Source organism: Melanostigma gelatinosum, assembly GCF_949748355.1.
Source record: "Melanostigma gelatinosum genome assembly, chromosome: 1".
Classification (NCBI taxonomy): domain Eukaryota; kingdom Metazoa; phylum Chordata; class Actinopteri; order Perciformes; family Zoarcidae; genus Melanostigma; species Melanostigma gelatinosum.
The window spans coordinates 4289518-4303544 of record NC_136634.1 but is presented as its reverse complement, the minus strand read 5'-3'; the positions used below and the strand labels follow the sequence as shown (position 1 = coordinate 4303544).

The following is a 14027-nucleotide window of genomic DNA, read 5'->3' as shown; positions in this document are numbered from 1 at the left end:
GGGCTGATGGGAAGTCAAGTGTCGGAGAGTTTTTTTTGTGGTGTGACACTGAAGGCGAAGGTTTAGTTATCCAGAGGAATGCTGGGAGTTTGGCGCACGGATGAAACGTAATGGTTTGGCAGAAGCCCCAAGCAGTCCGAGGCCGTCATGAAGTGTGATAATGTGAGTGTGTGATGGTTCGTATGTGTGTTTGAATATTTGTGTCATGGCCTGTGTGTGTCATAAGTTGTTTTTGTGGAAGTGGAAGTGGCTGCAACAGGATTTTCCGTATGTCTGAATCCACATCGTTAAACTTCATAGACTAACAGTAAGAAATTAAGAATGATTTATCTTATTTCATTTCTTTCTGTAAAATGAGTCACACACTCACATACGGCATGTAAATACACACTGACACATACACACATAAGGGAGCGCAATATACAATATCGTTGCTCTAAAAACAATTGTTTCTTTTCTTTTTTTACACCTAACTTAAAGATGAAGTATTTTTTTGTTGGTCTCTCGCCAAATGAATGATATAAAAGCTCGTTTTTTTAGGATGTTAACTTTTTTTTGGGGGGGGGGGGGGGGGTTGCTGACTTGGAACACAGTAGTGCAAGTAAAACTGCAGACAAATAAATAAAAGTAAATCACGATCAATGAAAATGATTGCCATAAAATACAAATGTGGAGTTTATAAAAATACATAACATACAATTATTATACATTATACATGCATGGGTCGATGGGAAGTTTAGGAAAGATCTGGATTACTGACAGTGACATTGATTTGCATTTTATTGGTACACATACTGTGGCAATGCTCTTTTATTACTTAGTGATATTAATATGCTGCAATAAAACAAAAAGCTGCATTTGATTCCCATAAATACAAACATTGTGAAAGAACTACAGCTCGTGCAGGAATAGGTCTCGGTTCAGGGACGGATTGTCCAAACAGAGTGAGAAAGCAGTTAATGGCTTTCTGTTTTGGCTGCTGCCCTCAGCAGGTGTCGGGAATAATCCTGATGGATGGAAAACGTCTGATGATTATTGGTGCCAGAAGCGTTGAAGGAAAGCAAGACGCCGCCGCGTTTGGAATGCACGACCCGTAATCCACAAGGATGAATCATGGAGCTGTAATCGCAGTTGTTGCGATTGCACAACAGGCTTCACTTCCCTGCAAGAAATGTAGAGGAATAGGAAGAAGTCTGTGTGAGTGTGTGTGTGTGTGTGTGTGTGTGTGAGTGTGTGTGTGTGTGTGTTTTAAGACATGACAGCGTTATGAAGTATCCATCAGTGTTGCAAGACTGAATCGGTCAAAGAGACTTAGGGAGGGGTGAAGAAGGGAGGATTAGAGTGGCAATAAGAGCAGAGGAGACAAGAGAGGAGGTGATGAAGAGAGGGAAAGGGGGGACTCGGCAGAGAGGTGATTGAGAGGGCTGATGAGAAAGGAGGGGAGGTGATGAGCGAAGAGAAGGGAACAAGACAAATGAGCAAGTAAAGAGAGAGTATCAAAGTAAGGGTGGAGGAGATGAGAAGAGGAGGAGGAGAGTGAAGAACAGAGGAGAAGAGAGAAATAGTAGGGGTGAGGAGGAAAGGAAAGAAGATGAGAGAAGGAATCACGAGAGCAGAGAAGAGGAGATGGAAGGAGAGAAAAGGAGATGAGAAGAGGAATAAGGAGAGGACAGGAGAGGAGAGAAAAGCAAAGAAGGAGCGAGGAGGAGAGGAGAGGAGAAGAGAGGAGAGGAGACAGGGAGAATGTGGACTTGGAAGTAGAGTAACTGATGGGGGGTCGTTTGGGGAAAAAAACCAAAAGGGAAGAATGAAAGCATGAAAAAATAGGGACAAGAAGAGGAGAATGTTGCCTTTGATACAGGGCTGCTGAGGGGTAATTTCTGTGTGTGTGTGTGTGTGTGTGTGTGTGTGTATGTGTGTGGGGCCAGTCTGGGGTACAATAGGGGCCTGACAGGACTACAATGAAGACTCTGTTAGTATGCAGGTAGTGTTGGGGCCACCCTGCAATCTCCCTACATGGCCCCAGGGCGAGACCTTACACACACACACACATACGCGCACACACCCACACACACACACACGCACACACACACACACACACACACACACACACACACACACACACACACACACACACACGCACACACACACACACACACACACACACACACACACAGAAATTACCCCTCAGCAGCCCTGTATCAAAGGCACACAAGAAGAAGAAGAAGAAGAAGAAGAAGAAGAAGAAGAAGAAGAAGAAGAAGAAGAAGAAGAAGAAGAAGAAGAAGAAGGGTCTGGCAGGTTTGTGCTGCCTGCTGTAGCTGATATAAATTACATGAAGGGTTTAAGGGATGTTGCTGGACAAATTAAATTGAACATTCAAGTCTGAGGTAAGATAAAAGGAGTCTTTCTATGTGCAGACATTTGTGGCTGAAGTGTACCCCTCCCCCGCTGGAGCTTCAAAAACAACATGGCCTTAATGGCCAGTTATGTGGCTGAAACTCAACACGTACAACAATGATACACGCTTTTACATAAGTTCATCGCACATTGTGTTCTGCTGCAGCTTCCTCCATCACCCCAACATCCACCTTCTCTGCTGTAGTTTTGGAAAAGAGTGTTGCCGGAATGAGTCCTAAACCCCCGAAATGAGTCAGCATTACAGCGCTACCCGTCCCCTCGTCTCAGAGTCAACAGGGTGTTTGAATGGGTTTTTGTTTAGCTGCCTGAAATGAGGTCTGTGGTTAGCACATTGTTTTTAACCTTTTGTTCTATGATATAAAAGTCTTCAGTAATTCATTCTTGTGGTTTTTTAAACTTTCACGTCATCTTGTAGTTCTTTTTGTCGCCTTAACTTCTGCCGATTGCATATTAAAAGTCCTAAAAGTTGTGTTCATTATCTTGCTGAACAAAACATGTTTTTGTACAACAATCCTAAATCCCATTGGCTTATTGTAGAGTGAACCAGTGTGATGCTGACCTATAAAATGTAAAAACAAAGTGGGAGAAAACGGGGAGAATGTTTATTAAAGACACAGGTAATGTGGTGGGACTTTGATGTGAGATGATGCTGGTGTGATAACAGTAATAATTGTATATTGTTACTGTCTGTTGTGTGACACAGTACGTTCACTAAGTCCTTCTAGTGTCGGCACTCCTTCATGACTAACACCTTCCAAGAATGTGCGCATCATAAACCCGACACAGAGCCTGTGACAGCTACTTGTTTTCAAGGGTTCACTCAAAGTGATCTTTATTGTTCTTGTGTACAGACACTAAGTGATAAACACTGATGGCATGCAGAGACAAGACAGCAGATAATAAGTAGTAATATGAAACTACAAGCCCCATGATTTAGGAGAATTTGGGGGATGCGAGTTTCTAAAGTTTGTCTTGTTCATGTTGGATTTGTTCATGTCGGATTTGTTTTGGGTCGCTTTTGGTTCGTGAAGACTTTCGTTGAAGATGCTTTAGTTTGTTTACTTCAAGCCAAAAAAGGAAAACTTGTTTGATTCCTTTCTCTTTTCAGGTAGTAGCATGTTGAACGTCAACATCACCAAATGTCTTAATGTTGTTTGTTTTTACAATAATATCAGCAGAACCACAGTGATTTTGAGATGACTTTAAAAAGATGTGTCAGTCTGTATCATGTTTCTCAGCAGACCTCTCCTGTTTTTTTGTGTTTTTTTTTAACCCATCCTTCTCCGTCTACCTGTTCAGGTACGCCAGAGTCGCTGGAGGAAAAGGAGCACCAGCTTTCCACCATGATCGGTCAGCTGATCAGTCTGAGGGAGCAGCTCCTCTCCGCCCATGACGAGCAGAAAAAGATGGCCGCCTCACAGCTGGAGAAGCAGAGACAACAGATGGAGCTGGCCAGGCAGCAGCAGGAACAGGTAGGGGGGGTCTGAGTGTGTCCTTTCCTTCATTCCTTTCAGGTAAAACTTAATTGCTGAGATTCGGGGATGCAAATACAACAGACTGAAGAACATACATTTGCAGACAGATGATCTAGAAGGCCTAAATAGGCACATTTATACAACCAAGAACGCATTTAAAGAAAGGCCGAATAAAGAAACACAGTATTGTGAAATAGAATTCGATTTTTTGTGTTTTCTACACTGACAGTCATCTTGTGAACCCCGTAGATTCTTCACACAACCAACATTGGTTTAGATGTAATGCTCAAACTTTGAGTGTAACTTGCACAGTATGATTTCTGACCGCTACACATTTGCCCTTTGTCTTTGTTGGACTGCCTTCTCGTTATGCTCCGATGTTTAATGCCACCATAACACAAAGGAATGACAGCCACAGCTTCCACAATAACAGGTTGTGAAGTAAACACCAGAAGAAAATGTTCCAGTGTGTTTCTGCATGTGTGTGCGTGGCTTCAAACGCGTGTCTTCAGGTGTCAGACCACGAAACATTAGTGTGTCACAGAAAAAAGGGCCCGCCTCAGCAGTGAGGCGTTTAGGTGAGCTGCTCTTTGTTTTTCGCTCTTTGCCGACATGTTACTGTAGGTAGACGTATACGACAGGCTCTGTTTGGACAAGTCCACACCTCCCATCACAACACATTCCACCTCTCACGGCTTCACAAAGGAACGGGGAAGATGGAGAGAGTGAAGAGAAAGACAGATTCCAATATCAGCCAGTCATTTGGCTGTTGAGACTTGATAGGATAATGCCCTACAGACAAACCCTGAGAAATCTGCCTTTAATGAAATATGACATGTGTGCAAATGGGGGCGCCGCCTCCCATTCAGCAGCCTGTAATTATATTTCAGAATAAATGTACTAAATGACTTCTCAAGAAGAAAGGGAGGCAGCTGCTTCACTTTTCTGGAGCAGAGTGGGCGGGACCGACTGGTTGACGTGCTGCGCCTTTAAGGATTTTAACCTCACGGGACTGGCCGGTCCCAGCTGCCCATCACTGGCTGAGACGCAGCCCTGCAACATTTGACCTCAGATGTTTTTTACTCGATAATCTTACGTCAAAATAACAGAGGGAGAAGCGGCTATGATCGCCCCTCCTGTTGTTGTTGGTTCCCGCAGTAAACATGTCAATCTCACAGATTCAGTGTCAGTCCAGAGATTTGTTCAGAAACTCGGCACTCTTGATCTTGAATGCAGCGCGACCATTAACCTGCTGCTCAACACGCCAGAAGTGTTTGGTGTTGTTGAACATTATTGCCTTCATTGATATAACATGCATGGATTCACTTCTGGTCTTTCTCACTCAATATTAAAACACATTGTTTGTTTTTGACAATTTTTCAACCCTCAAAAAATGTATTCTTACCCAGATTTGATGTTCCCATGCATCCAGAAGCAAGAAGAAGTTTCGTACAGCAATAAAGAAATGTTATTCCCCGCAGATCAGAACAAGCTTTACACAATTAATAAAATGGTGACAACTGGTTGAAGAACAGCACAGAGTCTGGGCTTCAGATATTTCTATCTGAATCTCATCCTACGCTGTCTGCGGCCATCAGCTCTTTGTGCAGATTCTGGAATTATTAATATAGTTTGGAAGATTTTCCCCCATTAAAAAAGAAAATAAAAGAAACAAGAATTTGCCAGCATTAAAAACAAAACTACTTATACTACATCCTCTCAGAATTATGTCAGACCTTATTGTTTCATTAACATTTTCCCTTTTTCTCTGTGTGTGTGTATGTGTGTGTTCAGATCGGCAGACAACAGCAGCAGCTGCTGCAGCAGCAGCACAAGATCAACATTCTCCAACAACAGATCCAGGTTAGTGTGCAGAAACACCTCCCCAACACCCACACACACACACACACACACACACACCTACACACACACACACACACACACACACACACACACACACACACACACACACACACACCTACACACACACACACACACACCTACACACACACACACACACACACACACACACACACACACACACACACACACACACACACACACACACACACACACACACACACACACACACACACACACACACACACACACACACACACACACACACACCTACACGCACACACACCCACACACACACACACACACACACACACCTACACACACACACACACACACACACACACACACACCTACACGCACACACACACACACACACACCTACACACACACACACACACACACACACCTACACACACGCACACACACACTTCCTCTGTTCATACCTCGCATTTTTGGAGTTGACTCCTGCCCTCTGCCGACTCCCCTTGTTTCTTCCCCATCGTCTCTTCTCCGATGTGTCCATGTCATGTTTCGTCTTTCGTCCTCCATCTGGATGAACTGAAGTGTCCATTTTCCTCCTGCTCCATTATTATTGGGTCACAATAATAAACAACAATACCACGAGAGGTTGTGACCTTTTCTTTTAAAGTTTTGCCTGCTATTGAGAGGTACGACAGTCACGCACACACACAATAACACACACACACACACACACACAATAACACACACACACACACACACAATAACACAGCGGTGACGCAGTAATTGCCCTGGTTATGGCCAGATCATTTACTTTCTCATTGATCCGTCAGAAATCAATATCCCAGCGTCCTCTATAGGCTTCCTCCTACTCTTTCTCCAGTTGTCTATTTATCAACATTTATCAACTCTCCTCACCCCGACGTGCACAACGTGTTATGTTCCTCTCAGCTCACGCCTCTGCATGCTGTTTCTCCTGCCTTTTCTCTCTTTTTTGCAGCTTTTAAATCCAGCCCATTAACAATGGATTGCAACACAAATCTCGACGAAAAAAGCGGAACATCAACAACATATATTTGATCTAGACAGACCCATGCTTATAAAACAATATATACTGTATATACTGTGACAGCCCCCGGGGTGGCAAGGGGGTTTCACGACAACACGGACCAATAAACACAACCAGTCGGTAGATAAATGGTGCAAGTGAGGTTTTTACTGAATATAGAGAGTGGATAGAGGTAGGATAGACACTCAACAATACACTGTCCGCTTTCCAGAGGGATGGTCGGTGTTCACTTCCACGGTTCGGTGCACAACGGGTATTCCTCATACGGTCCAGGGCGCGGGCAGGAGCAGGGTAGTCGTACAGGCAGGGGTCGGGAGCCGGGCGGGTAGTCAGACGTTCCAGGGTGATCAAGGGGTAAGGCAGTTGTCTCCAATGGGTTTGCTTTTTCTCCGTCTCCTTCCACTCCTACTCTCTCCTAGTTTCCTGTGTCCGGGGCCCTTTTATAGTCCCCTCCTCCTCCTCTGATAGGGTGTGGTCGCTCCCTCGTCTCTCCTCCTCAGGTGTTGCTTGTTGGGCTGATGGTGGTTTGGCGCTCTTTTCCACTCCCTGACATGGGGGCTCCGCCTCCATGTCAGGCAATATCGTCCCTCTACCACTTCTCCTCTGAGGTTGCCCCTCCGGCTGCCACATACCCCCCCCCTTAAATCCGACCTGGGGGGAGGACTGCTCCAGGAACCTAGGGCGTCCCGTCTTGACAGGGCGTCCGCGTTTCCATGAGCGGCCCCGGATCTGTGGACAACAGAGAAAGCATACGGTTGAAGGGATAAAAACCAGCGGGTGACCCGGGCGTTATTGTCTTTTGAACGGGACATCCATACCAGGGGGGCGTGGTCCGTGACCAGGGTAAAGTGTCGTCCCAGCAGATAATATCTCAACTCCCCCAGAGCCCATTTGATGGCCAAACATTCCTTCTCGACCGTGGCGTATCTCGTTTCTCTCGGTAATAATTTTCTGCTTACGTATGTGATCGGGTGCTCCTCTCCATCCCTCAGCTGGGACAGGACGGCACCCACCCCGGTCTCGGAGGCATCCGTCTGTACCACCAACGGTTGCGTAAAGTCCGGGGTCACCAGCACTGGTTCAGAACAGAGTACTTCCTTCAGCTTCTCGAAGGCGTCCTCGGTCTCTGCCGTCCATACGATCCGATCTGGCAGCCGGTTTTTTGTTAGGTCCGTCAGGGGTGCTGCAAGAGCAGAGAACTGGGGAACAAACCGTCGATAGTAGCTAGCTAGCCCAATGAATGCTCGTACCTGTTTCTTTGTGCGGGGGCGGGGCCATTCCCGGATCGCCTCGACTTTCCCTACCTGGGGCTTGACGCAGCCGCGGCCGATGGTGTACCCCAGGTAGTCAGCTTCCCGGAGGCCGAGGCGACATTTCTTGGGGTTGGCTGTCAGCCCCGCCCCTCGCAGAGCTTTCAGGACGGCTTCCAGTCTTTGGAGGTGAGCCCCCCATTCCTCCCCGTGCACGACGATGTCGTCCAGATAGGCTGCCGCGTATTCTCGATGGGGACGTAGTACCTGGTCCATCAGTCTCTGGTACGTGGGGGGGGCTCCGTGGAGACCGAACGGCAGCCTCTTATAGTGGTACAGTCCCATGGGAGTAGTGAAGGCCGTTTTTTCCCTGTCTTCGGGGGCTACTGCCACTTGCCAGTAGCCTTTAGTCAAGTCGAGGGTGGTTATGTATCTGGCCCTCCCGATGCGCTCTATCATCTCGTCCACCCGGGGCATCGGGTAGGCATCGAATTTTGAGATGGCGTTGAGCTGCCTAAAGTCATTGCAGAACCTGACTGAGCCATCGGGTTTCGGAACCAACACTATAGGGCTGCACCACTCGCTCGTCGAGGGTTCGATGATGTCGGCCTCCAGCATACTCTGTACCTCCCTCTCTATCGCCCCCCGGCGGGCTTCGGGGATGCGGTACGGCCTTAGCTTCACCTTCTTCCCGGGCTCGGTGATTATCCGGTGTTGCACCAGTGTGGTGTATCCGGGGTCCGGGGAGAACACGTCCCGGAACCGATCCACCATTTCCCGGACGTCCTGCTTCTGCCGGGGGGTCAACTCTTCTCCCACGGGTACCTCGACTGGCTCCGTTTTTCCTGGGAGGGTAGAGAGAGAGACACAGAGCATGGCATCCCTACGCACCCATTTCTTGAGCAGGTTCACATGATAAACCTTCGTCGGGTGCCTCCGACCTGGTTGCCGGACTCGGTAGTTTACCGGCCCCAATTTCTCCATCACTTCATACGGCCCCCTCCATCGGGCTAGAAACTTACATTCCGCCGTGGGTACCAGGACCAACACCCGATCCCCTGGGTTAAACACTCGGGGTTGGGTTCCCCGGTTGTACACGCGGGCTTGGGCCGCCTGTGCCTCGGCCATGTGTTCTCGGACGATGGGCCAGAGGGATGCCATCCTCACCCTCATCTCCTCGACGTGGTCCACCATGGTGCGGTAGGGGGAGGGTTGGTGTTCCCAGGCTTCTTTGGCCAGGTCGAGTAGCCCCCGGGGTCGTCGACCGTACAGGAGCTCGAAGGGCGAGAATCCGGTAGATGCCTGGGGCACCTCTCTGATGGAGAACATCAGGAAGGGTAGCAGTTGGTCCCAATTCTTCCCGTCCTGGTCCATGGTTTTTTTCAACATTTTTTTCAGTGTCTGGTTGAATCGTTCTACTAGTCCGTCCGTTTGGGGGTGATACACCGACGTCCTCAGTTGGGTCACCTTCAGCATGCCACACAGATCCTTCATGATCCTAGACATGAACGGGGTTCCTTGGTCGGTGAGAATCTCCTCCGGTATTCCGACCCTGGAAAACAACATCACCAGCTCCCTTGCAATGCCCTTGGTAGCCATAGAGCGTAGGGGAATGGCTTCGGGATACCGGGTGGCGTAATCCACTATCACCAGGATGTACCTGTGTCCCCGGTTGGTCTTGGGTAGTGGCCCCACTAGGTCCATCCCGATCCTGCTGAAGGGGACGGTGATGATCGGCAGGGGCACCAGCGGGTTTCTGTGATGGGGTTGTGGGGCCACTTGTTGACATTCGGGGCAGCTCCGGCAGTAATCCTCCACGGCCTTTTTTATTCCGGGCCAGTGGAACCTGGCCCTCACCCTTTCCAGGGTTTTCTCCACTCCTAGATGGGCACCTAGGATATGGGAGTGGGCTAACTGGAGGACAGAGGGTATGAAAGGACGGGGTACCAGTAACAACCTGAGGGGGGCCCCGTCCCTTATTACTACCTGGTAGAGGAGCCCGTTATAAATGGAGAAATGTGTGGGAGGGAGGTCTCTTACCCCGTCCAGTGGTCGTCCGTCTACGGCGGCCACCTGCCGAAGGGCGTGGGCTAGGTTGGGGTCCTCCAACTGGGCCGTCCCAAACCTCCCTGTGAGGGGCCCGGGTAAGATGGGCTCCTCCGGGTCCTGGGGAAACAGCCCGGCCAGCTCCTCTTCTTCGAGGGAGGGGGTATCTGCCTCCTCGGGGATGGGCGGCGCCTCTCCTTCGGGCTCACTGGGGCTGGAGGGTCCGTCGTTCTCGACGGCTGTGGCATATACGTCCTCGGGGTTGGGTTGGGTGGCCTCCACCAACGCCCGGGCCACGGCACTGGCGACTCCTTCCGATAGGGGATCGGTGGAGATCTCCTCCCCCAGCCCACAGATGGCTTTCTTCTTGTACTTTCGGTGAGGGGTCGTACCTGGTTTCACCACCAGGCTGCGCCACAGCTCCTGGAACACGGGCAGGTCTCGGCCGACCAGCACCTCTACGGGGAGTCCTTCCACTACTCCTGCAGTGCCGACGTATCTACCCCTCGTCGTGTATATCTCGAGGGCGGTGGTGGGGTATTCGCGGGTCTCCCCATGGATGCACGTGACCGCTCGGGTGCCGGTTAGGAGCGGGTACTGAGCAAACGTAGGTCTCACCAAGGTAATAGCGCTCCCGGAGTCCACCATCGCGGAGGCGTCGCGGCCGTTTACTTTGACCGGGGTGAGGGGCATGTGGTCCTCGTGAGTGGCCCAGCATCCGGTAATCAGTCCGCATGGGCGACTCCCCTCACTGGCCGTGGGCATGGGTGCGTCCTGGCGGTGAGGACATTCCCAGGCGATGTGCCCGATCTCGCCGCAGTGGTAGCACCTCCTCTCTTCCGGTCCAAACGCCGGCCGACGTCGGGGAAAGCCTGGGGGAAAGGAGGGAGACACATAGGTAGTTTCCTCCGTTCTCATCTTTTCTTTGCGGGTGGACCCCTCCACTTTCGGGTTTCTTCCCCCACGCCCTAACGCTTGTGCTGCGTGGTAACCCTCCATGATCTCTACCAGTTCCTCGAGGTTGCGGGGGTTTCTCTGGCCGGCCAATTTTTTTGCCTCATACGGGAGGGATCTAAGGAATTTGTCCATGACGACACGATCGGTGGGCGACACCTCGGTTGGCTCTGCGTGCAGCCAGGCCGTCGTAATCCTCTTGATCTCATGCATCTGGGCTCGCGGAGAAAGGGAGGTGTCATATGTCCATTCATGAAATCGTTGTGCCTTTATTAACAGCGTGACCCCGCATCGCTGTAACGCTTCCGCTTTCAACACCCGGAAGTCAACTTTTCCAGCGCGCTCTAAGTCCTGATACGTTACTTGCGTTTCGTTGATCAAAAAGGGGGCTATCAACTCAGCCCAGTGCTCTTCTGGCCATTTTTCCCGGAGTGCCGTTGTCTGGAATATCTGAAAAAACACTTCAACATCGTCAGCTGCCGTCTGCTTGAGAAGGAAGCGCGCTGGGTTGGCTTTCTCCACGGTACGTTGCTCCTGTTGTGTCTGTAACATGCCCTTGATTTCGCTTTGCATCGCCTCCGCGCGTTCGGTTTGTACCTCCATATACTTCTCCATGTGTACTTGCTGTTGGTATTGTTGTTGCTGCTGTGCTTGGAGGATTTGCATTTGTACTTGCATGGCTTGTTCGTGGCGTTTTTGGGTTTCCTGGTTGCTAGCGATTAGCCCCGCTAGCAGCTCTTGAAATGGCACCGGGGTGGCCATGCTTACTGGGTCGGTCGGTCTATCGGTCAGTGTTGCCAGAACCGGACTGTGCCCACATTCTCCACCAAATTGTGACAGCCCCCGGGGTGGCAAGGGGGTTTCACGACAACACGGACCAATAAACACAACCAGTCGGTAGATAAATGGTGCAAGTGAGGTTTTTACTGAATATAGAGAGTGGATAGAGGTAGGATAGACACTCAACAATACACTGTCCGCTTTCCAGAGGGATGGTCGGTGTTCACTTCCACGGTTCGGTGCACAACGGGTATTCCTCATACGGTCCAGGGCGCGGGCAGGAGCAGGGTAGTCGTACAGGCAGGGGTCGGGAGCCGGGCGGGTAGTCAGACGTTCCAGGGTGATCAAGGGGTAAGGCAGTTGTCTCCAATGGGTTTGCTTTTTCTCCGTCTCCTTCCACTCCTACTCTCTCCTAGTTTCCTGTGTCCGGGGCCCTTTTATAGTCCCCTCCTCCTCCTCTGATAGGGTGTGGTCGCTCCCTCGTCTCTCCTCCTCAGGTGTTGCTTGTTGGGCTGATGGTGGTTTGGCGCTCTTTTCCACTCCCTGACATGGGGGCTCCGCCTCCATGTCAGGCAATATCGTCCCTCTACCACTTCTCCTCTGAGGTTGCCCCTCCGGCTGCCACAATACGTACATATATTTCTTGTTTCATTCACACTTTTTATTTATCCCTGATTCTATTTGATTCCTTTCCTTCTTCCCTCTTTCTGTCCTACATCTGTCTCATCCACCTGATGCTCGTGATCCGTGTGCGCTGGATGTGCTTACATACTCGCCGAGAAATTACCACCAGCTGCGAGCCAAATGCTGCTAAATTGACGCGCTGTGGCTGATGGCCATGTGGGAAGTTAACCAGCTTGTATTTCATCCGTTTATGTTTTTTAAGTGGTTGGATTGCTGTGGAATTAAATTGGCTTGTGAGACAATGTGAATCGGTTGAGTCTCGTCCCGTACTCCGTTTGCCCCCCATCGGTCCCGAGCTTTGGATCTCCCTGTGCTCCGGAGGTGTGATCTAGTTTCCACCTCCTCTTCTTCTTCTGCTCTTTTTATTACGAGGCCCCACCGTTGGATCTTAATGAAGCTCGGATCGGACTTCATTAGGGCCTCTGAGCCCCAGGGGAGAGCGAGAGCATAAAAAGCATCTCCTACATGGATCCTCCTCCACGCTGTGAAGCATGGGTACTCTTGAGAGCAGCATGATATCATGTAGAGAGCTTCAGAAGCATCTGCTGTAAATTCAGCTGAAACATGTTCCACCGTATCTTTTGTTTCACGCTCGTTCTATACGTAGAACTCAGTCTAAAACAGCCAGAATTCAATCTGCTGTTTAGTAAAGGTACGCAAAGAGACTAAAGCAAAGAAGTCGTTTTCATTGTGAAGTTGCTCAACATTATATGCATCACAGCTGGCTGCGTCTTGTTATTTTAAAAGTAAAACGGCATTTCTTGGTGAACAAACCCAGCTTAGTATAAGGAGCATATGGTCTATCTACTGTACAGAGGTTTAGAATTATTGTGGCAAAGCTCCAGGGCTTAGTCACTGGAGTGCGGGCTGTTTACGCTGTGTTGGCTTTAAACACACAGGCAGCGCTGCACCGGTCTGTTTCCACTTATCAAATCCAGACCTGAGCTCCTCTCAGGCCAATACTCTGAGGAGCTGACCAAATGCTACTGTTTCAGCTGAAAAGAAGAGGCCTGCAGTGTGGTAAAGCCACTTTTTAGAAGTGGCGGTTGTTGTTTATATCTTAATTTGAAACACGGAAATGTTGTCCAGATGGAAAAAATAAGAAACCCCCCAAAAAAGGAAACGTTTTTGCTCGAAAAGGGGAACAGTTGCAACTCCCTGATGTGTTCAGCGCACACGCCGCCAGCTGTTGCATCATCACGGCAAATAAAGTTAACCGACCTTCAGTGATTAATTAGCATTGCTTTTATTGACTTATTATCATATATTCTGAACGTTTTATAGATTGGCATCAAACTGAGTCTGAATGTGATTTATGGACGGAGACAGTGAAGTCCCAGTGGGCAGCTGTATTCAGCTCGTTCTTTTCCATTTGACTCATCGTTCCGTCGCTCTCTTCTGTCCGCTGATGGTGTCAGTGTGTTTGTCGGCGATTGTGGCGTGGGTGTTGTAGTGGGGGGCCGGGGTGGTGGCCGGGGGAGCACAGTGTAGTTCAAAGTGAAAAGGTTT

At 49.5% G+C, this 14027-nt stretch overlaps 1 protein-coding gene across 4 annotated transcripts in view; it reads left to right on the top strand.

Moving 5' to 3' along the window:
- The window catches only part of LOC306778810 (transcription factor SOX-6-like), a 107115-nt gene that overhangs the window by 61677 nt on the left and 31411 nt on the right, over window positions 1–14027 (top strand). For all 4 annotated transcript variants that reach the window (XM_079270488.1, XM_079270490.1, XM_079270487.1 and 1 more), the window contains 2 exons: window positions 3721–3893; window positions 5691–5759. In XM_079270488.1, coding sequence (XP_079126614.1) covers window positions 3721–3893; window positions 5691–5759 — 242 coding nt within the window. The remainder of the gene's footprint in view (window positions 1–3720; window positions 3894–5690; window positions 5760–14027) is intronic.